Genomic DNA, 27,475 nt, shown 5'->3' with positions numbered 1-27,475 from the left:
AACGTTTAATTGTGTTTTATTTTGACGTTTGAACGTCCAATGCTCGCTGACTAGAGTGTGTGTAAAACACCACAAGACATTCCAGTTCATTATAATACTGTATATTTGCAGTCATTTCAAACCCAGAGAACAGTGACAGACCGAGAGATCATCAGGAGAAGAAAATAAAACAAACAAAATGCTGAATGTTGTTTCTATCTACACAGTATGTCCCTTTAAGCCCAAGCCCCGCCCCCCCCTGACCGATTCCCCGCCCTCATTCGTCCCACACACACACACACACACACACGTTTGAAAATCAACAAATGAACAAAACACGCAGTGGAATAAACAAAGCTTCAACACAACAGTCTGCACTCGGGGTAGGTCTGAAAATCTAGGAAATAAAATGGTTTCTGGTTTTAGATGAGGAGCGCTTGATCTCAACACCTGCAGAAAATGCAGGGTTTGTTTTTTTTTTCTAATCCAAAATCATTGAAAAGAAGTTTGCATCAAGGCAGTTTAAGCGTTCTCCTGTTTTAATCACCAGAAACTGTTTATTTTTCTGCTTTCTGGAATAAAATGTGAAAAACGTCGAGGAGCAGATTATACTGTACCATGTTTTAAAAATCACTCCGTTGTAGTAAAAATGATTTTCTAAAGTTTTGCATCATGTCAGAAACCAATTCCACATTTTTAAGGGGGATAGAAAATAGTTTACACATCGAAAAGCCGCGCCCGACATTTTCAGAGTATCGCCTCCTTTACGGGGGAACCGAGAAAACGACGGGATAAAAAACAGAGAGAGGAGGAGAAAACAAGTGAGGAGTCATGCAGAGAAGCAGTACTGTAGTTTAATGTGAAGAGAAAAGAAAAAGGGGCAGAAATAGTTTTATTAGAGGATGAAAAGTTCCAAGTGTAAAATTAGCCATCAGACATTTTTCTTTCCCATGCGTTCTTTTAGTTGTTGTTTTCCTCCAGTTCTTCTTCAGTGTTTTTGTCTCGTAACTTTTTATACTTGAATCCTTTCCATTTCGCTCCTCTGACTGGCCAATCCAACAATCAGCCACTGAGGTTGAGTCTTTATATTTATTTTTTCCCATAAAACCATAAGTCAGGACCAATCAGGAAGAGTCTCCTGCAGATTAAATCGCATGATTGGACCGTTTCCCGCCAGTCTGACCAATCACAGATGCGTCTCTTATTTTCTTTTCCAAACGTGAGTTGTGTTCGGTCCTGTTCTGTTTTCTCAGGAACGACGACGTATCCGTCAGGTTCTGGGAGGAAAAAGGTTTTGGAATGAATTCAGAAAAACGGGAATGAGTGCAGGAAGGTTCGTCTAAAAAGAGGAAGCAAAGAGAACCCCAAAAACAAGTCCAGTGTGTCTCTTAGTAGTCTCATTGTTTTGTGTCCGTGTGGAAAAGAAAAGAAAACGTCTGGGGTTTGCGTTCGCCGTGATGTAATCCAGTGGATGTCATGGTTGTCGTGGAAACGGGCTGGTGGAGTTTGTACAGGAAGAGGAGGAAGGATTGTTCTTCGATCTAGAACATCATGGGGGTCTTCAGGAACACCCGGGACTCTGGAGGGAAACACAAACGAGATTTCAGAGGTTTATTATCCCGCTGCTTGTATTTCAGTTTTATCTGTCAAATTTTAACAAACACTTCAGAAACTTTCAGCTCAACAGATGGTTAGTAAGCAGTTTCTGTTTCTGTACAGCAGAGGTGGGAAGAGTACCCAGAAAACATACTTAAGAGTAGAACTATTTCAACATGTTTTTACTCAAGTAAAAGTAAAAACTAGTCATCCAAGAAATTAGTATTTGGTAAAAAAAAAAAAAAAAAAAGAATCTACTCAATAATACTGAGTAACTGATCAAATTATCAGGCATTTAATATTTTAAAAATTATATCATCAGACGGACCAAAATGTAAGGCAGCAGTGTGATAGAAATTAGACATACCGCCACCTGCAGGTGGGTGTTAGAATCACTTAGACAAAAATGTTTCTGACCATCTTTGCAGAAATCTTGCAGCAAACTCAAAAGAGTGAATTTCTGATTGATGTAATTTGGCAGCATGCAGGTACAAAACTGCTTTGATTTGATAAAATAATACCTGAAGACACAACTGTGATCTTAAAGGTTTTATTCGTCTCTCTGGAGTCCAGAGGGGCCACATAAAAAGCTATGGTGGGCCAGATTTGGCCCGCGGGCCTTGAGTTTGACCCATGTGATTTAAACGTCTTTATTTTGCTGTTAGATGCTCCGGGAGCAGCAGCTGCAGCTTCAGTCCTAAACGAAGTAAATCCAACGAGTTTCCATCTGCACAGGAACTGGGATCATGATTATTTAAAGAGGAAGTCGTTTTCTTCTTGTTCTCCCTTTATGCCGTATCCGTTTATGATAGAAATCTCATATCCCCAGTTTTGCCAGGGTGGACCCCCTTCTCCCTCCCTTCTTTCTTTCTCTCATTTCACCTCCGTCGCTCTCCTTCCGCTCCCTGCGGTGCTGTTGCTGCACCCACCCACACATTAAACACACTCGTACATACAACAGAGACGCTCGCACACCTTCCTCTCCCCGCGGTGTCATTGTTTTCTGCGAACGTTGCAAACTGTTTACATTTCTGCATAACAGCAATCATAAACCTGCCCTCCCTCCTCTCTTCATTTTTTCCCCCCTGCCCTCTGCTACTTCGATACTCGTCTTTTTACCTCTTCACTCCTTAAAGATTTGAGTAAGACTTTCCACGTTGGAATGTAAAACTTTCTTAAATTTTCTCTTTCATCTTGCGCTCACTTCCTCCTTCATATTCCCAGCCTTCCCTCCTTTTCATCCTTCTCATCTCCTGCCCTTCCCTATTTTTATCACTTCACAATCCACTCAAACCCCCTCCTCTCCTCCTCTTTCATCCCTCTCTTCTACATGCATCCCATCCTCTTGCTCCCTCCTGTCCTCCACCTCTTATTTTTATCCCGCCCCATTCTTCTCTCTGTCCTCTCCTGCCCTCTTTTACGTTTTCTTCCCCTTCAGGCTGCAGGTTTAAAAAAAAAAAAAACTGCTCTGAAACTTAGAGTTGCCGTGACGATCCCCTCAGTGCTGACCTTAAAACTGTAATCTGCAACTTTCCTCTGTTTAAAAATACCAACTTCATCACGACTTTTACTGCAGGACGGTCAGGGTTTCGGCTAATGATGCTTTTATTTTTGGAAAACAGCAAAAACTGGGCGCTTAAAAAAACCAAACAAACAGCAAAGTGACAAAGATCAAAGTCAACAGCAGCTCAAAATTAACGAGAAAAGTTTTTCAGTGACTTTTGAACTTGGACATTAACAACAACAGTAGCTGTGCTTCTGTTGACCATGTAAAATTGGAATTATAGAAATAAATTTGCTTAATGGAAACATGGCAACTTAAAAAACACCTTTTTGATAAGTTTTAATGCGAGGAGGATTTTAAATTTAAATTTAAATCTATTTTAAAATTTGTATATTTTGGAAAACTCCAATGGAAACATGGATGTTACTACTGGCGGAAACGACAAAGAAGACAACAGGAAGTGGTAGATGCATGACGGAATTGCATGTTTTTAAATGGTCACATTAAACTTATTCACGTGTAATTTTAGTTTCTTATTTAATGGCAACACTGCAGCAAAATTGTGTTTTTTCAACATCAGCAGAATATCGACGCAAATATTTTGTGATAACGTTAAAAATGTTGATAAAACCTATTTATTGGATCTGTTTAGGGTAACTCTATGACTGTGACTGCATTTGGAAGCACAAATATTCAAATATTCTTCTGGAAAAGCACTTCCATTTGAAATAGGCTTCTTCAATCATATTTTCAAATGTATTGATATTGACATTTATTGATGCTTTTGTGATAAAAAACAAAACATTTCCAGTAATGTCATTAATTGAAATTGAGACAGCAATAAATCAAAATTCTTATGAAATATTTTGACCATCTTTAAAGATGGTTGAATGACAAGAGTCACAAAAACATTGAATTTCCTTTTAAGGACAAAAATGTTGAAATTAGTGATATTTTCGGTTCTTCAAAAAGAACTGAATGTTCAAGATCCATTCACTTCAAAGAGCCGCACAATGACCCAAAGGAACAAGACATTTTATCCATAATACAATTTTATTTTAATTGTTTTTGTGGGTGAAATCCACAAAAACGTTTAATCATCTGTATTAAGCCGTTGTATGTTCTTACAGAAACGATTATTCTCCTCACACTCTCAAGAATTGAAAGTCGTACAATGTGGGAAAACGATTCTTTATCTGGGAATTATTGAACCCTGTACAGTTTGAGCTAAATAATGTTTTCACATGGCGGAGACAGGAAGGAGGGAAGGAGCGGCGCGCTCGTTACAACTTCTCATTCTGAGACTTTTATCAGTTGTTTTTCTGAGTGAAACCAATGTTTATGAAGCTAAATTGGGGCCATAAAGTTTGTTCAAACAAAAGTTTTAAATCTTTTTTTTTTTTTTTCCAGTTGGCTGATTAACAGACTTTTACTGAACAGCAGTAATCAGAATCAGGTGTGGTAAAGCAGGGAAACACTTTAATGGGAAATAACATCACCAATGTTTTTTTTCTTGCTTTGACATTTTCAAATAGAGCAGAGATCCGCAGATCTTTTGATTTTTCACAATAACTTTTAATAAAAACATGAGTAAAAATAATAAACCAGCTAATATAAAAATAAATGCAGGTTTTTTTTTTCACTGTGTAGTTGCAGAATATCACTAAAAGTACCAGCAACATGTTTTTAAATCTATTTTTCTTGTCATTCAGTTAAAAAGTTTATTGTTTTTAATAAAATTCAACGTCCCACGGAAGAAAATCTATTCATGTTTTATGCATTTCTTTATTTTATAACCCCAAAACTGTAAATAAAGTGGCGGCTGTGTAAGAAAAACACACATCCTGCAGTAGATGTTCATCAAAATTATAGATCGTCTTTTTTCAAAAGGTCAAGACCCCTGAAAAGGTTGTAGACCCCTGAACTAGAGCATCCGCTGTAGCTAAAATACAGCCATGAGGGTTAGCCACCATCACCACTTCCCACAAATACTTGAAACTCTTTTCTAAAAACGTTTGTAACCATCTATTTTAACAGTTCAAACACCAAGTGTGCATTTTTACGCACCAATACTCAAAAGCAACAGTCTTAGCGCTACAAAAGAAGCTAACATCCATGATTTTACTCATTTCCATTCTTGCAATTCCTAGTCAGTACCATTGCGTCGGGTCATTTTCAGCTTCCCAAGCTGCATTTTCTTAATATTTTAGAAAAAAATCTATGAATACTGAACCATAAATAGGTGAGAGTCTGTAGAAAAAGAGTGAATAGATCATCACCGACTGAAGTTCAGCTCTCTGATGTACCAGACGCCATGTTGAGGGAGGCAACATGGCGTCAGAAATAGCTTCTTATGACTTCTAGCCTTCATCTGAAACTCCTCTGTAAGACAGGAAATGATCAACTTTGATTCCTCTTCCTTCAGTGACAACTTCTACACTGAAGAGTGTTCTCGGCATGACCTGATAGTGCAAAGTATAACGTGTGGTGTGTTCACTGGTTGGAAAAAGATTGGATTTTTGCATTTCTGACTGATCAGTCAACCTGAAAGTCAATGGAACTAGAACATTTTTATCAATATTAAGGAATTATTAACTTTAAAACAAGCTTATATTTCTTGCTGAAAATTTACTTGTATTTTAAGTTTGTCTTATTTCAAGTGTACTGAGATATTTGTACTAGAAAATAGACTAAAACTACTCGGTAAGATTTTGTGTTTTTGCAGTGTTCTGAACGTTTCCATAGTATCTCGGTGCTGCGACCCTCTGAAAACTCAAAACATTTGTAAATATTATATTCTTATTTTTTCCACCACATGCTGTTATTAATATGTAATCAAACGACAGATGAAGATGTAAAGCAACTTCCTGATTATTTCTTCCATTTTTTTTACTGTGTTACTATTAAGGGATAAAGGTTTTCTTCTCCTCACATCTGTCACCAAAATTAAATTCACCTCCTGCCTGTTGTGTGTGTGTGTGTGTGTGTGTGTGCGTGTGTGGGTGTGTGTGTGTGTGTGTGTGTGTTTGTGTTTGGTGTCCTGGTTAAAAATGACACTGACCTGCCTCGTTAGGAGTCTATCAGCAGGGTGGAGAAAATGTCACCAGGTCTCAGAACAAGGTCGCATTTTTCAGCGCTGTCCCAGGAAATCCTCATTTCTCCTGCAGCTGCACCTTCATTTTATTTCTTCTCCTCTTCACCAAACTTTTTAATTTTTATTTCCATTATTCTTCAGGTCTTTTTTCAATTTCTCTGTTCTCTAAAAAAGCCTGGTTTACTTCTTTCTCCCAGTTTTTCTCTTTCTACTACTACTTCATGTCTTCCTCTTTCTTCTCCAAACACGCCCAGGATTCTTCGTCCATTTTTTCCGTACTCTCTCCCATGTTTCTCGTCTTTTTCACTCCCTTCTTTCTCCTCTTCTCTTTTTGATTGTAATGCGATGTCTTTCTTTGTATTCAGCAGTTTTCTCCTCACTCGTTAATTAAGAGTGTAGAAGGTGAGAGGCAGGGGAGGCGTGCGTGCGTGTGTGAAGCTAAACCACCGTAGGTGCAAAATGCTTTTATGGCAGGAGGGATGAGTGTGTGTTTTCCAGTGTGTGTGCGTGTGTGGGTGTGTGTGTGTGTGTGTGAGAGAGAGAGAGAGCAAGGCAGCAAAGGGGTCCTACTGGGCCAATCAACATTAATGAAATCAGGTGTGTGTGTGTGTGTCTCGGAGTGCTTGGCTTGCAGAAGAGAGGGGGATCTAAAAGGGGTCTAAAGAGGAGTGAGAGCTAATTAGAGCTCCCTGTCTCACAAGTATGTGGATCAAACACACACCTTCGGAGTGTGAGTGCGTGTAGAGATGTTATATGCTTGCAGAGTTTCAGGTGAAGGTTTTCAATGTCAGGGAGGACTGAGCACAGCTGGTGGAAAGACGACGACACATGCATACTAACACACACGCATCGCTACTGTACCTGTGAGGGCCCTGCTCGGCTTAACGTACTTTATAACCCTGTAATTTAAGCTAAGCTGGAACCTTTCTGCTCATCTCTCAACACTCAGAAACAAAATCAATGCCACCCCTGAAAAGTGTATAAAAAGCCTCTGAATAAATAAATGTAAGTGATATTTTATTATTTCTACAAAATTTCTAGGAACTCCAGGGTTTCCTCCAGTGTATTATAAGCCTGGCGGGCCACCAGGCTTTACTTGCCCCCTGCCAGTCTAAGGGTTGTTCATTTAGTTTAAATAGGGTTTTTTATACACCAGTAACGGTGACAGAAAAGACAGATTAAGCTACGTTTATAGTTGACACACTGAACTGGGCACCATCCTGTTAGCCTCACGAGTTATTTCCAAATTATGAAGCTGAGCATCTCTGAATTTTTATAACTTTCAATATTTTTTAACACAAAACACAGTGGACCACCTTAGTCCTTTTTCTTTTTGAAAATCCAAAAACTATCTCACTTTTTTAAGAAATTGAGAAACTTATTTCAAATTTTGCCATTTCTTTCAACCAATACTTAAAAAAAGCACATGAAAAATCTGTGTGAGACAATTCTACTGCAACAGAAAACTACCTTACTTTTTTCCACAGCTTTAACATGTGAACGTTACTGTAGTAAAATGTTCACAACCATCGGACAGCTTGACAGCAGTAACTGATCCACGTCTGGCCCTGGTTTAAAAACTACATAACTGCTCTAAATACACTCATAGGCTAAATAAAATATGTTAAGACGTGTGTGTTTCCTAAGGTACACTTCAAAGGGAGGCCACAACATCTGTCTAATGTCTCCACTAATCTAAATGGGGCCCCCACACACACATGTGCCCACCATGTGTGTGTGAAACTCAGCCTTTGAACGTACTTGTGTACAGTATGGTATCTCTTAATACGTGACGTGTGTGTGTGTTGTTTGTACCTTGTACAGCGCCGTTGTCTTGCTGGTTTCCATTAAGTTCAGGTTTGTCCTCGGCGACAGCAGAGTCTGGTATGAAACACAGAGACAAGACAGAGTCTCAGTGGGTCGGCCAATAAAAACCCTAAAGCACCTTGTTACCGGTTCCACACGGAAAACTGAGACACAAAGGACGTTTGTGTTTGGATATCTACATGGTTTCACACCCAGATCAACCGAATATTAACAGCAAACATTATCTTTCTTGAGGTTTTATCAGAAAACGTTAGTCGCTGAAAAGTGTTAACTCAAACAGCAGTGAGGAACGTGTTAAAAGTAAAAATACCAACAGTCGTTTTCACACATTTTGTTCATGGAGCGGCTCTGAAATCTGCTTGAAATTATTCAAATTCAAATTTTTAAATTCATATTAATTAAAATTCTCCAAAGAGTTATTGTAGATAGTGACGGCTGTTAAAAATGGATAATCTATAATATTGAGCCTAATAAAAATGACATGTTTTATTGTCAGATTCTGAATGAATCAAACAGGAAGTGCTTTCAAATTAACATTTGTTTTCCAGGAGTTTTTCCTGGAAAATTTAGGATTTTCCAGGATTTTAGGATATAAGGTTGTCTTAACACAGATGATTCAACTTGTTTTTGTTAATTTAATTCCTAAAACAGATTTCTCTAAATCCATATAAAACTATGTTAGGGATAAAAATTACTTGTTAGAATAATGTATATTAAAAAAAATACACATCTCTGTTTTTTGAAAAGTTATTTGAAGTGAACAAATCTTGACAATTTGACCCTACAGGGTCTGAAGAAGAGATGCACAAACATTGGTAAAGATTGGGAGAAGAAGAAGAAAAAGGCTGGCGTCGTACCGTTCTTGGAGTTGTTGTTGGCGGCGTGCAGCGGCTCAGGAGACGGGGAGGAAGAGGACGAGTGTTTGAGAGCGTCCTCAACTCTCTCCCTCCTCTTGGACTCGAACTCCAGCGCCTCCTGTAGCTTTCTCTTCGCCTTCTTCTCCTTCTTCAGTCGTTTCTGGATGGAAGCTGGACAAAGACATGTCTGTCAGGTTGCGTCTCTTCAGATTTGAGAAGCTCTGAGTTTTGTTTCCAACCTCTGCTCTGTAGCTCGGAGTTGAGCTGTCGTTCCAGACTCTCGCGCATCTCTCGTTCTCTGTAGAGCTCCATTTTCAGCTCCCTCTTCTCGGCCTGGATCTGTTTGTCCTGCGCTCGGGCGTTCTCCACGGCCACCTTCAGCAGGCCCTGAATGGTTGGACAGGAAATAACGAGCAATACAGGTTACACTACGGTTGGAAAATAATAATGCTTTAAAAAACAAATCCTTTACCCGGAAGACGTCACAGACCCGATAGTTAAAAAAAAAGAGGTTTGAACGAAAGAAAGAAGTAGTGATGAACTCTGACCTGAACCTTCAAAGCCACATAAAGACGGTTACAAAGTCGGCTTTCTATCATCTGAAGAACATTTCCAGGATTAAATAAGATCTAGAGAAACTAATCCTAGTCGCATTGATTACTGCAGGTCTGCCTGAAACAAAATCAATCAGATTCAGAACGCTGACTAAAACCAGGACGGTAGAGCAGCTCACCTAGTTCTGGCTTCCTGTAGCTCAGAGAATAGACTTCAAAATACTGATAGTTTATAAATTACTGAACGGCTTAGCACCACAATACATTAAAGATCTGCTGTCGTCATAGCAACCTTCCAGACCTTTGAGGTGTCATGGTTCTGGTTCTGCTCTGCATCCCCAGCACCAGAACTAAACATGGAGAAGCAGCATTCAGTTTCTATGCACCATAAATCTGGAACAAACTTCCTGAAAACTGCAGAGCTGCTGAAACACTGAGTTCCTTTAAATCTAGATTAAAACCCACCTAATTAGAGTTGGCAAAATTTCAATGTTTCAGTTTGTTCAAGGACTTTGTATTTTTGTGTTTTTATGATTGTAAAGCCTCATAAAAACACCTTGCTGCTGAAATGTGCTATACATATAAACTTGATTGATTGATTGATTGATTGATTGATTGATTGATTGATTGATTGATTGATTGAAACCATCATACCTGTATGTTGGTGAGCAGAGTCTCCACCGACGACAGACCGTCGGCGAACAGAAACGGAGCAGGAAATCCAGGCGGCAGGGTCTGACCCAACGAAGACTCTTCTGAAGGGTCAAACAAAACAAACATCAACCCAATTCCTAAGTTTTGAATAAAGCAAATATGAAAAATATTGTAGAGTGGAGCTCCAATATTCACAGGGTTTAGGGATCACATCTCACCTCAAATAACTACAATTTACAAATAAAAAAAAACAAACACTCATAACCACCTATTTTAATGGTTCAGTGGTGTATTAATACACAGTGGAAACAGACATAAGGAAGCTAATGTCTTCTTTATGTCCGCTTTTTGGGATACAGCCAATCATTGCTAAGGAAACTGAATGGCACTCCCAGACTGGCTACGTTGAGAATGCTAGCCAATAGCATGTCAAGTAGCATTTTGCATACTGAACCGTGAATCGGCTCCAGTCCACTGTTTAAATATAGATATTTAGCTATGAGATTTGTTAAAGTATTCCTACTTTATCACACTGCTAGATGATGGTAAAGACCTTGCAGGTATGTGTAAAATTTGCATCAACAGGCATTAGCTGTTTCAGGTGAATTTGTGCTAATCAAACCTGAAACTAACAAATCTTGTGCTGATGGAGAAAATTGAAGGTTATTTAGAAGCAGAGAAACAATTCATCTTAAACATGCCATCTGTACTTATAGTTGATTAAAATTAATTTTTAGGCATGATTTGTATACTTTGAGTATAACTAGTCTACTCCACAAAAGTTTTCTTAGCAGGCCAAAGGCTGTTATAATGGAGTACTCATATCTCAGTAAAGTTAGGAGTTTTTATATTAAATAAATATAAAATGGACCACTTGGAAAAATAAAGAATACTTGGGGATCTTATTTTGTACTGATTTTACAAATCAATCATGAACAAAATGTATTTTTAAGACAGAAACAAATTACATGTCAAAGTGAAAATGAATTTCTGCAATAAACTAATTTCATAAAAATATTTAACATAAGTAATTGCATAAATATTCACACCCTTTGAAGTGACTGACCTAACTCAACTGAGGTCCTGGCAAGTGGTGTTTGCACAGTTTAGCTGGAAGAATAGAGGAAAACTGCAGCATCCAGACTGAGACCGATTTACTCAGACTGGCATAGTGACTGGGAGGGAATATTTAGTCACTTAATTTAGGTTGTAAAAATCAGTTTTCACTGACATTAAATGTTTTGTAATTTCTCTTTGTAAAAAAGTCAAATTTTGTTGATCATGACTGATTTTTGAAGGCAATACAAACCGGAGTGAATGTTTTTAGGCACTGTAAGTCTGAACACAATGTTTTCCTTACCCAGATCGAATCAAAGTTGATGTTGTCTCTGCTGTTGCTTCATGCAGCTCTAACTCTGTACAATAAGTATGTTTTGGGACTTTCTGGTGACGTTTTGAAATACAGGCAGAATCAAATGTCTATGGACAGTTTTCTGTTAAGCACAAAGCCTGGAAAGCTTTAAATATTTACGGTTTCATTAATATTTCACTATGCAGTTCTGGTTTAGATAGGAATAATGCCTCTGTTGCGCTGCAAGTTACCATAATTATGAGTGTTGCAAACAATTGATACATTTTCTTAAGGAATTTGATTTGTTTTAGGAGAATTGACTGTATTTGTGATGAAACCCTGATGGAGGTTTGTTCCAGGTGGAGTCAAACAGGCGGAGGAGCGTCTCCACTTTTAGAAACTGGATGATTTTCATGAAGTGTAGCTGTCATCAGTAAACTTTATGAAATGTTTGAGTTTACTAACGTTACAAGACAGCGAAGCGGCAACGTGGAAATCAATTACACACACACACACACACACACACTCAGAGGTTGTTAGTATTCAGACAATCATGTGGGGTACTAATTGGCAGGGATTAAAGACATCCTTGATTTGTGTGTGTGTTCATTGCGAGTGCGTCACAGTGTCTGCTCAGCCCTTAATGCCCAACACTCCGACAACTGGGTTAACTCTGCTGTGAAATTAACGCTGATTAAGATGCACTCTAACACACACACACACACTCCCTATCTGCCACTTCATCCATACATCCCTCGACTCCACCATTACACACTCACTCATTTTCTCAGGCACTTTTTCCTCCTCTGCATCCTCGACTTTCTTTACTTTTTTGCCTAATGTTCTTGTTTTCATTTCATTCTTCCACCTTCAACTAAATTATGTCAGCTTTATTGTTTCCATCTAATTTAACTTTCACATATTTTGCCCCAAAATTTTCTCGTTGTTATCAATAGTTTAATTTTGTCCACTTTTTCTTGTATTAATTTATTTTGGCATCTAAAAGACCAAATAATGGCTTCCTGTTTGTCTCCCACCTTTTATTTTGAAAGGTCACTAACTTGGCTTGTCATAATAACAAATTTTGCTTGCTAGAAATTATTGCGATATGGTAATATTGTTTTGATACCATTTTCAAATAACGTCTTGTAAAGAACCCTTAACATACTTTAGATATTATGTTTAAAATCAGTAATTATTGTTACATTTATTCTGTTGCAACATTTCTAGCATTTCTCTCTTTATTTCTGCTTAAAATGTAACTTTGCTTTAAGTTAAAGTAAATAATTTAGTCGTTTTAACAAATATCTGTGTTATTTAAAACTTACTTTCACTTTTCAGAAAGTTGGAAATCCTGAACTCTTGAGCTGGATGTAACAAAATGAACTCAACTTAAAGCGGACGTTGCAGTTTTTAGCAGTTCCAGTCTGCAGTCACAAAGCAATTGATTGGCTCATAAAAATCTTTACTTGCATTTTAAAGCGGACCTATTATGCAAAAACTCACATTTATCTTGTATTTGTTGCTTTATTTGGGTTTTTACTGATTCTAAAAACAGCCCAAGCATTAAAAAAAAAAATACCCTGCCGATTTTTGGGAATAAGTTAATGTTCTTTAGTGTTTGAAACAAGAACCTCCAGAATGTTACAGCACTGCCCTGTTACCTAGCAACCCATGGCCGTTACCTAGCAACACAAGTTAAGTTCCAGCACATTTGGCCAGCTTGTTTTAGCTGATGGAAAACACAAGTGTTTTATTGTTGGCTTAACCATCCAGAGAACACTTGCTTGTTGGTTGTGCTGGAGGCTCCACTTTTGCTTTTCAAAGATGTAAGGTTGCACAATTGCGCATCTGTTTTTTAAAGTGACAAGAGGCCCTAAAAATATAATGAACATGTTTAGTGTATTTATAACTCTGATCCCACATGAAAAAACAAAAACAAGGAAATCACAGGTGGATGCTTTTACGTTTTATTTTGCCCGTATTGATCTTAATTCCCTCTGCTGATGTCTGCAGAGACACATCAGGAGCAAGAATGATAAAATGTGGAGCGAGAGTGAAAAATTAGATGAACGGGCTGCGTTAGAAGAATGGAAAACTCCAGGGGGCTTAAAGGGGAGGGGGCAGCATGCTTTTAGTGCATGATCCGCTGACCCCTTTTAGCCATGCCTTCTTCACTCCATCTCCCACCTTTTTCCCCTTCTATCTATCCATCTTTCCTGTGATTGATGGTTCAGAGACAGCTGATCAATGGCTGATGCTTCTGTTTCTCTGTTTGTGTTGATCTGAGTGTTTGTAGGGATACAGTGGATGAGAAAAGGCCTCCTAAGTGAGAACAATTTGTCAGATGTCCAAAGAAAATGGTTGATGGTTTAGATTAGTGTGGATAATGGAATATCCTCACTGGTGTAAGTGTGTGTGTGTGTGGTCCAACCTTTGTCCTTTGTTATTTTCTTGATGGGTGCAGCAGAGTTGGTCAGTGCAACATCAGCATCACCCGACACCAATCCTGTTTGAGAAAAGACACACACAGTCATTATCTAGGTGTGTGTGTGTAAACATGTGCAGTATGTAAGTTCTTACATCCATCCCCTACATGCAATTCATATTGACGTACTTCAGTATTGTAATAAAATAAGGAGCTAAAAGTTAATAAAACTGCTTAAATCCCACGTATAACTAAATTGGAACCACTTTACAATAGGGCTTCGCTTACAGACAGCTAATAAATAATATATAAATATGTAATCCTCTCATCTATAAACTTTATAAATCATTAATAACTGGTTGAAAAGGAGAATATATGTTAAAATTATGTTTACAAATTCTTATTATACTTACAGGGCAGTCTGAAATGTTACCATAACAACTTTAAATAAAATAGAACAGCCTTGGCTCACTATTTGGCAAGAAACTAGTAGCTTTTGTCTCCTTGTCACTCTTAAGTAACGCATAATAAACTGTTACTACTGATTTATGAAGTGTTTAAAGATTAATTAATATATCTATGAACTTTTTAATAGCCACCTTATTGTAAAATGGTACAACTAAATATAATTGAATATTACTTACTCAAGATTTATCGCTGTACAATGGCTGCTGGAAAAGAAAAGTGGGTACCTGTGTATCTGCGATTCATGCTCAAAGATTTTTCTGCGGAACGTGACTCCTAATTATGATCTATTCTAAAATATTCAGAAAATGCACTTCAGTCAATTCTGGAGGTAAGGGTTCGCTTTTATCGTATAATTTATCATGATAAAGAATTTTGATTTATCGTCAAAGGTGTCCATCTCAATTACCTTGTCATAATTAGGAAGTTTTATGGTATTTTTACCAAATTCAAAACATGAAAATGGTGGAGTTTATGTCTAATTTTATTGGTTGTATCATTTAAATAAAAATGTCAGAATATTCTCAATGTTTTATTCTTACTTTATAGTGCAAGTCCCATTCACCCAAACCTTTTACACTGATTCACAGATCAAGAAGCAACTTAAGGTTCAACGTCTTGAACATTTGTTGGGTAAAACTGGATTCAACCTCCCAATCTTTTGATTGACAGACAGCTACTCTTCCACTGATCGACGGCATAAAAAAGCCTCTCATGGTTGCATTTATCAGTGTTTAGCTAATGTACAAACATGCTGTGAAGACTGAAAAGTTCAATGTGAAATAGTGTGTGTGTGTGTGTGTGTGTACCCAGTCTTTCAGGCGAGCTGGAGGCTGAGCTGCTGGGCTGTGACTGCAGAGGAGTGTTGGTTTCATCAACAGATGGAGACAGAGAGGGGCTGTCACACACTCTTTCCTAAAACCACAGGAAGAGGAGCGTCACACACCAACAAGCTAGAGAAACAAAAAACCAAAAAGTTTTCCCTCAAATGTTTAGTTAATTGGGTCACAACAGGTATCTTTAGGGGTTCAATGGTCATAATGTTCTGACTAATTGGTATGAAGGCTAAAAATATAAAGAAAATTATGGGAAGATGAACTCACTGATGGGTTTTAGTCAACCCAATCTAAAAAAGATTAACTTTAATCGACTAATTTTGGTTGACAGAAGTTCTCTCAGAATGTTCTACAAAACAAACAAGTTTAATTAGTTGAATTCTTGATGGTTATTGACAATATAAGCTTCCCAAGTTGAACGTAACTCAATAAAAGCCCAAAATTTATGCTTGAAAAGCCATCTAGGGATGCTTTCACACCTGATTTACCAAAATTTAAACATTTGTTACATTTTCAGCTGATGTGGTTCACGTTCACACTGCTCTATGTCAAACAAACCAAACAATTTCAAAAACCAGTTTCCCTCCTCACCTGTGGGGGCGCTGCACCAAGAGCCATTGAAGGAAACGACACAAAAACTTCTGAATAAGAGAATAACGCAACTTCCTTCTTCACAAATTGTAAACAAAAACGAAGTCAGATTTTAGTGGTTGTAGGATTTATCTTTTGTCTTTGGTAAAAGACTGCGAAACATTTCTCCCGTTAGGTTTGGTTTGTTTTGGATGTATTTACCCAGAATGCCCTGTTCTGAAGTCCTTTTCCCGCTTCAGTCTGCTTGGCATTCAAATATGAACTTAAACTGTACCAAAGTTCATTTTAAGACTTGTAGTTGGACCAGAGTTTGCATCAGCGTTCGATTGACCATTCACACTTCCCCAAATGAACCAGACCTTCTAAACAAATGAACTGGAATTTAATTAAAACAGACCAAACTGGTCTGCGATCAGTTCTGCTGGTGTTACCTTGATGACAGGTGCGCGGTGAACGTGTGTGTGTATCTGCTGTGCGGCGGCGGCCATGTTTGCGATGGTGCTGAGGTGATTCATCTGGGACATGGCCATGGCCACGGACGCAGGCGGCAGCCCCATGGGCAGCAGAGGGTGGGGCATCATCATGAACGGCAGGTCCAACCCTGGAGGAAGAGGAAGTTTTTACTTTTTTTTAAACTGTGAAGCCTTTATTATTCTAACTTAATGCGAAATATAAGGTAATAGAACTTATTTTGGTTCAAAATCCATAATTTTGATGATTAAGATGCTGTGACATAAAAGCTCCATGTGTCTGAATTAAATTCATTCTTAAAAGATTGGGCCCGAATTTCTCCACTTACAATAATAACCAACGCAGATAATTGATTAAAGAAAAAAATGATCTTCTCACATCGGATCTTGATAACTTTATAGAAGCTTTTTTATTATTAAATTACTTTTTCTTGTAATCTTTAAGACTTTCTGGTAAAGTTGTCTCTTTATTCTGCGAATATTACTACTATGTTTTCATATTAAAACAATTTAAAATTAGTTGTTTTCTTCATACAACTCACAGAAGGAATGGTAAGTGCCACTTTTTGAAAATATTTTCTGTCATTTCTTTTTTTTTAGGAAAAAAAAGAAAAATTGAAGCTGGAATGAAAAAAGCCAAAATTAAATATATTTTTTAATTAAATTTTGGCCTTTTTTCATACCAGCTTTTATTTTTTGTTATGTATTTAATTTAGGCTAAAATTAAGTAAATAAAATAAAAGAAATTATTTAATTTTGGCCCTTTTGGTACTCCATAGAAATGGTATTAAAAAGCTCTCTTTCGCCTTTAGTGAATACAATCACCTACAAACTATTTTTTCTTTTTACTCTGGTTACCTTTGGATGATATTAAAAACTGCCCGACAATATGAAACATTTAAGCTTTAACCTTTGACCTCGATGACCCCGTTGCCCTGAAAACAGTCCCCATTTTCATAGTGGCGCTCCCGCTCCACGGACACACACACATGGCAGCTTTCTTTGCAATGAAACAATAACACTGATTGCTGTTGTCATGATGACTGAAGTGATAGAATAATCAATGTGAGTGTTTGTCGCTTCCTGCTGCCTGGTGTGAGAGTACAAATGCATTACTTCTGCAGAAAGAAAGGCCGAGTATCTGTTTGTTTGCCTGTCCATATGTGTGTGTGACCTGTGTGTGTGCATGTGTGTGTAATGGTGGTGTTGATGAATTGAGTCATTTAGTAGAGTGTGTGCTGATTAATCCAAACAGAGTGGTAATACAGGAGATGGGGACAGATTAAATGGCGTACATTAACAAATATTGCCATCTTTTAAACACGCAGTGTGAAGGCGTGTGTTGGTGTGTGTGTTGGTGTGTGTGTAAGCTTGGAGTGGTATCCAGGGTTTCTGCCGGTTTCACCAACTCAAATTTAAGACTCTTTTAGACCATTATGAAGGAAATTTAAGACTTGTATCATGACAGAAATGTATAAAATAAAATTGCGTGTTTTACATCATAGTGCCCAGCCCAGAATGTTAGGGCTGGACAATATAGCTAAAAACAGATCACAATATAAGTCCATATCAATAATTATAGATTAGTGTTTTTGTTTTAAATATCTGAAATATTGCCAAACTGGTGTTGTGACCTTTCCTGTTTTATCCACAGTTTCCTCTCTCCAATGTTGTTTTGATTTTTAAGCAGTTTTGAGGCACAGTGGAAAACCTTAAACTGCTGCTGCGCCAGTTACTCAACAGGCTGTTGCTAGGTAACAAAAAGTAGCTCACCAGGTTGTTGCTAGGTAACCAAAGAGTAAGTGAGCTAGTTGATTCCACCAATCTAGCTTAGCTAAATGTGGCAGGTTCAGTGGCTGAAGCCTTTTCTCTGCCTACATCCCCCACAATGCTGTGCAGTTCTAGATTGGAGTTCATTGGAATTATTGAAAGGTCTTATCTATTGATACTGATCACATCCCAATATATATTGTTATTGACTTACTGTCAAACCCTAAGCCTTGTGTGGGTCGTGTGGTAAAGATGAACATTGTCTTTGCCACATGCTAATTTACACTTACCCAAGAGAGACGCAAAACAGCTAGCTAGATAACTAGCTAGTCAGTAAGGATTACTAGCAGCTTGTTAGCAGTAGCTGTCTGCTTGTGACTCAAACTTTTGTCAGACAGAAAAATCTTACTAGAGTAAATATTCCTACCACCATAAAAGGCCATCTTAAATTTAATTTTCGACACATGAATGCAAGTCCTTTTAAGGACTTCCTGGTTATCACTGTGGATGAATACTCACTGTTAGCCAGTAGCTGCTGCTGCTGCTGGAGCTGCTGCTGACTGGCGGCTCCCAAGGCGGACCCCCTCCCAGGACCTCCCGCTGCACCTCCTCCTCCTCCTCCTGCTGCTCCTCCTCCCACCGCCGGGGCGCCACCGCCGCCTCCTCCTCCTCCGCTGTGGGCTCCAGCAGGGGGGCTGGTCAGGCGCTCTTTATCCCAGGAACACTCACTCCCTCCTGGGTAGAGGTGCACACATTTATATGCAATCAGTGATGAAGACTATCGGAGCCAGAATGACACACAGGACTCACCTTCCTCACTTATAACCAGCATTAACTAGTCTCCACACATTAACACGTTTGTTTCCAGATGGCTGTATTAACCTAGTTCCAGCAATCCAAGGCAGGACTCAGTGAACAGGAAAAATATTCCTCCAGGCTGGATCAAGCTGACACCTGTGATTTATCAGCACTCATAACTAAAAACGCATCATTCAGGATGGTTTATGGGCAGCGGTGTACAGTCATATTCCATAAATTACAATATATATTCTGATGAGGCTCGTTTGGCAGATTAAAAGGACATTTAAGAAGGAATTGAACACACTTTCCTGAAGCTGCAATTTACTACTATTTTAGTAATAATTGTTCTATTATTTTACAGATTCATATATTAATTAGATAAAAAGATTCTAGAAAAAAAATTTACATTTTAAACTTTTCAACATGAGAAATTCACCAACTTTCAACTTTTTTCTAGAAAATTTCCGAAATTAATCTAAAATATTTTGAGGTTTTACTTGCACATTTTCAGCTTTTCAAGTTCAGAAATTTCCACGTTTTTTTCTAGAAAATTTCTTTAAAATAATCTAAACATTTGAGTTTTTTGGCAGAAATTTACTCCTTTTTTCCAATCAACAGGCCCTCATACATACACCGTCTCAAAATTAGAAATACATTAAGAGATGCAAAAACAACTCAATTTATTTCTCAAATAAGAAAATACACATTTTATTGCCTAAAATGCAATTAAAAGCATTTATTTAGCAAAAATAAAATGCTGAAAATAAATGCAATGTGTCTTTGTAGCCAAATTTGCATCTGGATCCTTTGTACTTCTAACATGTGGAAATCTCAGCCCTTTTTGCTTAAATTAACATCGATACAGGCTGATCTGTTTATTATTTTATGAATTAAACAATTAATAACTGGATAGCAAAAGATGCTTGATAGAAGACTTTATTTTTATTTTAACAGAATTTGAATAATGGGAAGCTAATATTGCCCTTGAGGCGTAGGATATATTTACACAGAAAGGTTTTTTTCATATTAAGTGCAAAATTATTACAATTTTTGAAGAGTTTTGTCTTGATTAACGCTCTGGCTGTTGTTCTTTTCAGCAAATAGGCTTTTTTAAAGTCTGTATGTTATACTTAATCAATTTCAATATTCAATTCACCCCAATTAGGCCTATTAATCATTTGTGGCCTACACTTTTAATTAAGCTCACATTTTTGTATTAGTTTCTGGAACTGAGCGAAACTTAATTTTCCTGAGATTCTCAGAACTAGTTGTCACAAAACCACTGAACTATTTAGAGTCTTAAAGATAAAAATATTTTCCACGGTTTCTGATTTAATCCTTTGAAATAGATCTGTAAGTCTTTAGTATTTTAACAGAGATGGAAGTAAATTATTTATTTTTGTTTTGAGATGATTATAGTCATTTTAATTGATATATTTCCGTATTTTCTCTGTTCTTGCTTGGCAGAACGGAGAGCAAACAGACTGAAGGTAAATCAGTAACATTAACCTCCGCTTCCACTTTTTCCTCTACTTTAACGTTGGTCTCTGCACTTTTCGATTCTATTACTCATAATTGTGTTAGTCTCTTCCTGGACCATTTTTCAGATGTTCTCTCCAGAGAGAGGGAAGATGGTGTTTCCTGTAATTCATCACATGAGCTGAACCCGACCTGTTCTGTATGTCGAGTCGGTTCTGACCCAGCAGGTTGAGGCCAAACTTTGCACTTTAATAAAACAGAGATTAGAGCAGATCTGGGGTTAAAGTTTCCTTAATGGACAGCAGAAAAACCAAACAACTGCTTCGTAATTACCGAAAGAAAACTTTACGGGATATAAAGACGTCTAAACACAAAATGTCTTAAACAGAATAGATGTTTGTATTTTTATGACTGGATGATGACAAAATTAGAAAAATTTAAATAAAGTCTATCCCTCCGACTAACTAATAAACCGATTAACAAAGCTTACTTTTAATTAAATTTGAAACATTTGAAATAAATATTATATGGTACACAATAACAGGAGTTTCTTGATATTAAAACCAAATAAAAAAAAAGTAACTTTATTTGACTAAGGTTTTAAAAATTTACTTTTTAAGAAACTGAAAAATTTAGCTGTAAATGATCAAAACTAGCATTTTGCTGAGGTATAAACACGTTGTTTCTTTAAGCCACTCTTAAAGAGAACATGTCGGTTAACAAGGGCAGACATCTGTTGTCCACCAGACAGGAAAAAAAACTAAAAATTAATTAACTGAACTTTAGTTGAAAAGAACTGAGACGAGATTACATGTTTCTCCATTGGTTGTAAATAAGTACCGTTAAAAAAGCTGCACAATTTAAAATGAAAAACCATAAATACGAGAGAATGTGTTACTGCAACAATTAATTGAAACCTAATGATGGTTCTGAGTCCAGATGGGAAATTTTGATTTAGAATCAGAACTATAGTTTGAACAAACAAAAACCAAAACAAACGCTTTATTCCTGCTGTTTCTACGGAAGATAACAGGTTAGAAATGTTTCTTTTTCGCTTGGTTCTGAGTATTTTGTTGCAATTTTTAATTTTAAATTAAAATTTTGTGGCTCTAAACTACAAAATATTAGGGCCACGCTAAGAAAATAAAAATAGAAAAGTTGAGAATAAAGTCAAAATAATATGAGAATAAAGTTATAGCATTTCAAGAATTATCATAATACTCCAACTTTATTCTGCTAATATTATGACTTTATCCTCTTAATGTGCCTATTCTCGAAATATTGACTTTATTCTCATATTATTGCGACCTTACTCTCGCATTATTTCAACTTTATTCTTGTAACATTATGATTTTATTCTTGTAATTTTACTTTTTATTAGTATGGCCCTAATACTCTGTTGCACTAAACATGAGATGTGAAAAAAAACCCTCGTCTTTATCGGGTTTATTCTCTAAAACAAGTTTTTTACAGCAGGAAATCTGACAAAATGCATCTAAACATCAGGAAAAAAACGTTTCTTGTAGCTTTCCAGCATTTTAAACGTGCCGATTATTAACCAGCAGAGACAATTGATGTTTTAAGAGGAGTCAGATGAATTTATGACATTAATAAATTATTAAAAGCTTCCCACTCTGTCAGCTAACTCAGCCTGATTATTAACAATGACAACGTTCTGTTTGACTGGAAAATGTATTTAATGGCCGTCTCTCTTCACGCCGCTCGCTCTCTCTCCTCCTCTGTGTGATCCTGCCTCGCTCGCCCTCCACACCTCTGCCTCCGCTCCACGGTTCTCCCGCTCATCCATCTTCATCTCCCTCCATTAGTTTGAATTAGCGACCGTCTCTCTCTATTATTGCCTACTGAATTCCCTGCGCTCAGTGTGTGTGGACGACAGCTGGGCCTCGTCGCTGCTGCCATTTACACCGGGGAAGAAAAGAAGAATAAACAGATGGGCAGATGTTCTCTCTCTTTCTCTGGCTCTTCTCTCTTCTTTTTTTTTTGTTGCCTGGCCTCTGTCACTTTTTGGTCTTTTCAACATCTTCTCTTTGTCTTTCAGTCTGGTGCACCTAAATCTTGGAGCTTTTTCTGCTAAAGTTTGGGTATTATTGCAGTTTTTCAAATTTAGCAAAGCTAAATTTAGTTTAAACAAACCTCAGACATGGCTTCCAACTGGAAGAAATTCACCTTTTATTTACCTGGTTAGAGGACCTGACAACATTCTGAGCTAATGGCGTCAACACTTCTAACTATACATTCTTAGAAATTTGCTGAAATGCGTCTTTTACATCAAAGTCTCCTGTTGCAATAATCAATAAATAAATAAATTATTCACATGATAAATTAAAACAAGCTCAATCATTTCCACTTGCATCTCTTTTCTCTCTCTCAACCAAAAGCAGGTTGATAAAAGTCTTAAGTTTGGTACTTTGGTCTGAACTAACCTTTATTTGATGGGCGGTTTTGTTTACACAGACTTTATAATTCATTTCTGTTGTTTCGTTCATTTATTTTGTATATTTAAAATGCCTTCAGTGTAAAATTTTCATTCACATTTAAATTTATGGATCTTTGAGAATCTGTTCTGGCTTTATTATGCCATCAGTACCATTATATTACTGGAAAATGTTTCAAAACAACAATATTATTATTGCAACAACATGTTGGACAATTTATCGGCCGGCAAAATGTGTTATCTTAACAGATCTAGATCTTTTCTAGACCCAGATCTAGATCTGTTCTAGACCCAGATCTAGATCTGTTCTAGACCCAGATCTAGATCTGTTCTAGACCCAGATCTAGATCTTTTCTAGACCCAGATCTAGAATATCTGGTTCTAGATGTGTTTTATCTTCCAACTTTTAGATACGTCCCGTTTCTGCACACCTGGATCTAATGAGTGCAGAGCTGAAATATGTGATTTTATTGTGGAGTGTTGGCGAAACGAAGCATCTAAAGTGTTAAAATGATGTTTCTCCTGCTGTGGAAAACCAAACCAGTTCTTTGCTGTGATCTGTAGGACCAGTTCAGAACCAGTTTACTTCTGCAAATTATAGACTAAAAATCCTTAAAGAATATTTAGTTGAGCTTTCTAGTGGCCAGTGCAGATTTATTCAAGGGTTTTATGTTGAGTAGTTGTGCATTAAAAGCCTTTGCTGCAGTTTCAGTGTCGTTTCCCACAGGAATCTGGAATAAAATCTCATTTACAAGTGTTTCAAACCGACAAGTTAAGTCTGTTTTTTTCCCCATCCTTCCCCTTTTATTCACCCGTTTATCTTTTCTTTATCATGATTATTTGGCTTTTATTTCCTCATCTCCACCTAGTTTCACTCTCTTCCTCTTGTGACACATGGACGGTTTCCGTTGACATGAAACTCGTTTTTTTCTCTCCATCTCTCCTGTCATTCATCCTTCGCTCCAATCTGTGTTTTTCTCATTTTTATTCTGTCACCGCCTGCCGAACAGGCCCGAGCCAAACGCCAGAGCATCTTTTCTTTTTCTCCCCCTTTTCCTCTCGCCCTAAATATCCCTTTCTCTCCCCCACCTCCTCCTGTATCCTCCCTCGTTTTATTTTCTTTTTCATTTCATACGCTGGTTCCTCTCTTCTATTGTCCGCCACAGTTTCCCAGGCCGGTGTGAGTGTCTCGCACAAAGAAAACAAGGTCGGACAATGAAAAGAAGGCTCACCGTGAGCGCACAAAAATCACTCCGAATGAAAGAAAAGAAGACAGAAGAAGGCGTAGAAAAAAAGAGAGCAGGGGGGAATAAATAAAAAACGACTTGGCGAAAGAATGAAATGACAGTGGAGAGGAAGAGTAACTCTATCAACCCATTTGCCAGGTCAGCTGAAGAAAAGGAGAAAACAGAGAAGAATCAGGGTGGAAACAAATGAAAGGATCGCTCCTTCCTTTATTTTCTTTCTGCTTTTTGTTTTTTGCTTCTTTAATAATTCAGAGAAACAAACAGAAGAGATTGAGTGTCCAAGTTTTATAGGTAACGTGTAAAAAAAAACAAGAACAGTTCAGACCTGAATAGAGTTTCATTTGCTTAGATTTTGAAGTTATCGAACGGTTTTTGTTGCAGGTATCAGGTCAGAACCACACCTTCTAAAAAAGGAACAAAAACGTGACATTTTGAAAGGATTTCATTGGGAATCAGCAACTGTTTGAGAAACAAAAGTCGATCCAGTCACTTAGGAAGGAAGAGATGCATCGGTATCAGGGAGAACTGCAGCCTTGAGAAGTCTGTCATCAAGGAGAAGCTTCACCGGGAGTGACTGACGAATCCTAGAAATGGGCTAGAAGCGTCTTTTCTGGGTTAATGAGAACCGGAACCGGACTGTTGCTCATTGATCCAAAGTCCTGTTTTCAGATAAAAATAAATTCTCCACTTCATTTGGAAACCGAGGTCCCATCATCTGGAGGAAGAGTAGAGAGGTTGCCAGAAGTCCAGAGTGAAGTTTCCAGTCAGTATTGGTTTGCGTCGCCATGTCAGCTGCTGGTTCTGGTCCACTGGGTTTCCTGGAATCAGCCGCCTACCAGGACATTTCAGACTTCCTGCTTCCATCTGCTGACAAGTTTTCTACAGATGCTGATTTTATTTTCCAGTTGGATTTGGTACCGACCCACACTGCCAACAGTACCAACAGTGGTCCAATCACCATGGTGTTCCTGTTCCTGATTGGCCAGCAATCTGGCCTGACCTTTTTACCCCCATAGAGATTCTACTGGCTCTTGTGGAAAAAAAAGTCAGTTGACCTGAAGGCAACAAACCAATCTGGGCTTCCAGAACCTCAGCAGAACCAGGCTGATCACATAAAATATCAACTTTTATTGACTATATGTTATATTTTCATTGTCTGAGACGCTGAATTTTGGGATTTTATCATCTGTGAGCCAAAATCACCAAAACTACAAGTAAGAAAGGTTTAAATATGTCACTAATTAATCTATATAATAATATGACGTTATTTGTTTTGAGCTAAACTCATAGAGCTTATTCAACAAATCTCTTTGTCAGTAAACTTCTGCAGATTATTTTCTTTCTTAGGGTTTTCTGGGTCTAATATAAAAACCTAAAAAACTAGGATAAGATGCAACTACAGTTGGATTGAAACCTTGATTATTATTGTCACTTTTTCTGTCTGGGCCTAAAGTTTGGGAATCACTGCTTCATGATGTGTTGAATCAGAGGCAATGAGCAAAATAAAGAGTCAAAATTAAATCAAACAACTGAACAGTAACTGGATTTAGAGCACGAAAAGGAGTTGAACACTTGAAAGATTCACACTTCCTTCTGGATCTCTTTACACATGATTCACATGCAAGGCAAGGTCTACTTCATGGTCAATTCATCATACGTGCTAGACATACAAGAAATCAAAATAATGTTTCTCAAAAAACAAGAAAAGTAGACTAAGTTTAAAGAAGTTGTGCTGACGAAGTCCTTGTTATCCTGAGAAGAACACAGTAAACCAGATGTTTCCCAGGCTAGTTCCAGGGTTATTACAAGCTCCTTTCTTCTTCCATTCCTCTGGTTTCTCAAGTTGCTGATACGGTTAGTTTTGTTCATTTTGCTGATGCGAACACAAACTAACAGTCTAAAGGCCTGATAAGGTGGGTGTAGAGTTCATTACAGCGCACAGAAAGAACAAACGGCCTTAAAAAGTTTAACTCGTCTCCAGGGGTTTCTCTAGATTATTGCTAATGTTCACACAAAACTTCCACAGTGTCCCCATGTTTGGACTCCTTTCCGGAGTCAGACTGTGAGAAGCAACTTTACTCATCGTTTCCCAGCATGCCTGTGTTAGCGTTAGCGTGCAGCACCTGTGTTGGAGTGCAGGTCGTCGTTGTCGGACTCGTTGCCGTTCTGGAGACTCATCATCATCTTCATCTTCTGCAGTTTCTGGAGCTCTGCCATGGCGGCCGCCGTCAGTCCTTAAACACACACACACATACACATCACTACTGTTAGTCATCTTGTTGTCATCACAGTCAGCTGATTTGAAACCCATCAACTCTAATGTTCCTCACAGAGAGCCAATCACAAACCAGCAGTCTAGCCACGGCCTGCAGTTACCCAGGATGCCTTTCTGCACACAGAGTGACGGTCAAGACGGGTCGATGTCAAACTCTTTTCAACGCGAGTGTTTAGAGCAGTTTTAGACACCTCAGGCCTGGTGTACATTAACTCACACACAGCTACACACACATGTACACCGAGTCTTTTGTAAGGAACAAGATCCTCGGCTCTGTGCGCTGACCTGGAACTGACTTCTATACACAACAACCAGCAGAGTGAGAGAGATGACCCTCTGTCTGCGTGTGAGTGTGGGTGTGTGTGTGTGTGTGTGTGTGTGTGTAAGCGTGCAGGGTAGCTTTTGCATTGTGCCGAGTGCTTTTATGTTTAAATGTGTGTGTGTGAGAAAGAGAGAGAGGGGTATGCATTCATGCTTATCTCTGCATACTTTCGTGTGTGTGTGTGTTTAGGTCAGTTGGTTTTGCCCCGGTCACGCTTGACGGCCTTGCAGGAATGTCCATTACACACTGTACAGTTGTCTGTAAGCTATAAAGAAAACAAGGTAGAGGGGAGAGAGGGATGGAGGGAGGAGGAGTTTGAAATTTAATTTGAAGCAGAATGGATGGATTGATGGAAGGTTGACTGGATGGATGGATGAGTGAGGTATGAAGGGCAGAGCTGTTCGCAGGTTAATCTAACCTAGACAAAGTAATACATATAGCCACATTTTCCGCTGACTGATGCAGAGTAGAAGTTCATCTCTTATAAATATGTGTATACATCTACTTTTTCACTGATATGTTAAAGGCACTGACTTTGATCCAATGATATAAAACACATGGACATAAAAAAGTTCTTTACTACAAATGTTGTGTGCACTAATAATGTTTTAGGGCTATTTGTAATTTAGAAGCAGAATAAAAGAAAAATAGACTTAAGTTGCTTTTGCAAAAACAAATATTTTCTTTCAAATGCCAGTAGATAGCCCAACATAAATAATTTTGTTTCAGGTGTTAAGATGCAGTTAGTCAGCGTGGGGCGCAGCGCTGTTCACCGCCTCGTCACCAGCATATCGCACTCATGTCATGCTATGTATCGTAATAATGCTAAAAAAAAAGTTCTGCAACTCACCCTGAGAAACTTTCTACCGGTACCTTCAGGTTTTCCTTCTAGTGACCCGGTCTTAAGCCATTTATCCAAT

At 38.0% G+C, this 27,475-nt stretch overlaps 1 protein-coding gene across 1 annotated transcript in view; it reads right to left on the bottom strand.

Annotated features, from left to right (window-relative positions):
• Positions 1 to 801: 801 nt before the first annotated feature.
• The window catches only part of LOC116733224 (dachshund homolog 2-like), a 98,037-nt gene continuing 71,363 nt past the window's right edge, over positions 802 to 27,475 (bottom strand). Inside the window, exons 3-12 of the mRNA XM_032584005.1 lie at positions 26,082 to 26,192; positions 18,496 to 18,711; positions 16,168 to 16,337; positions 15,119 to 15,224; positions 13,851 to 13,925; positions 10,066 to 10,166; positions 9,097 to 9,244; positions 8,858 to 9,028; positions 7,989 to 8,054; positions 802 to 1,558 (exon numbers count right to left, since the gene is read on the bottom strand). Of these exons, the coding sequence (XP_032439896.1) occupies positions 1,521 to 1,558; positions 7,989 to 8,054; positions 8,858 to 9,028; positions 9,097 to 9,244; positions 10,066 to 10,166; positions 13,851 to 13,925; positions 15,119 to 15,224; positions 16,168 to 16,337; positions 18,496 to 18,711; positions 26,082 to 26,192 (1,202 nt within the window). The 3' untranslated portion in view covers positions 802 to 1,520. The remainder of the gene's footprint in view (positions 1,559 to 7,988; positions 8,055 to 8,857; positions 9,029 to 9,096; positions 9,245 to 10,065; positions 10,167 to 13,850; positions 13,926 to 15,118; positions 15,225 to 16,167; positions 16,338 to 18,495; positions 18,712 to 26,081; positions 26,193 to 27,475) is intronic.

This window comes from Xiphophorus hellerii, chromosome 14 (genome assembly GCF_003331165.1).
Source record: "Xiphophorus hellerii strain 12219 chromosome 14, Xiphophorus_hellerii-4.1, whole genome shotgun sequence".
Lineage (NCBI taxonomy): Eukaryota > Metazoa > Chordata > Actinopteri > Cyprinodontiformes > Poeciliidae > Xiphophorus > Xiphophorus hellerii.
This window is presented reverse-complemented; position numbering and strand designations above follow the sequence as displayed.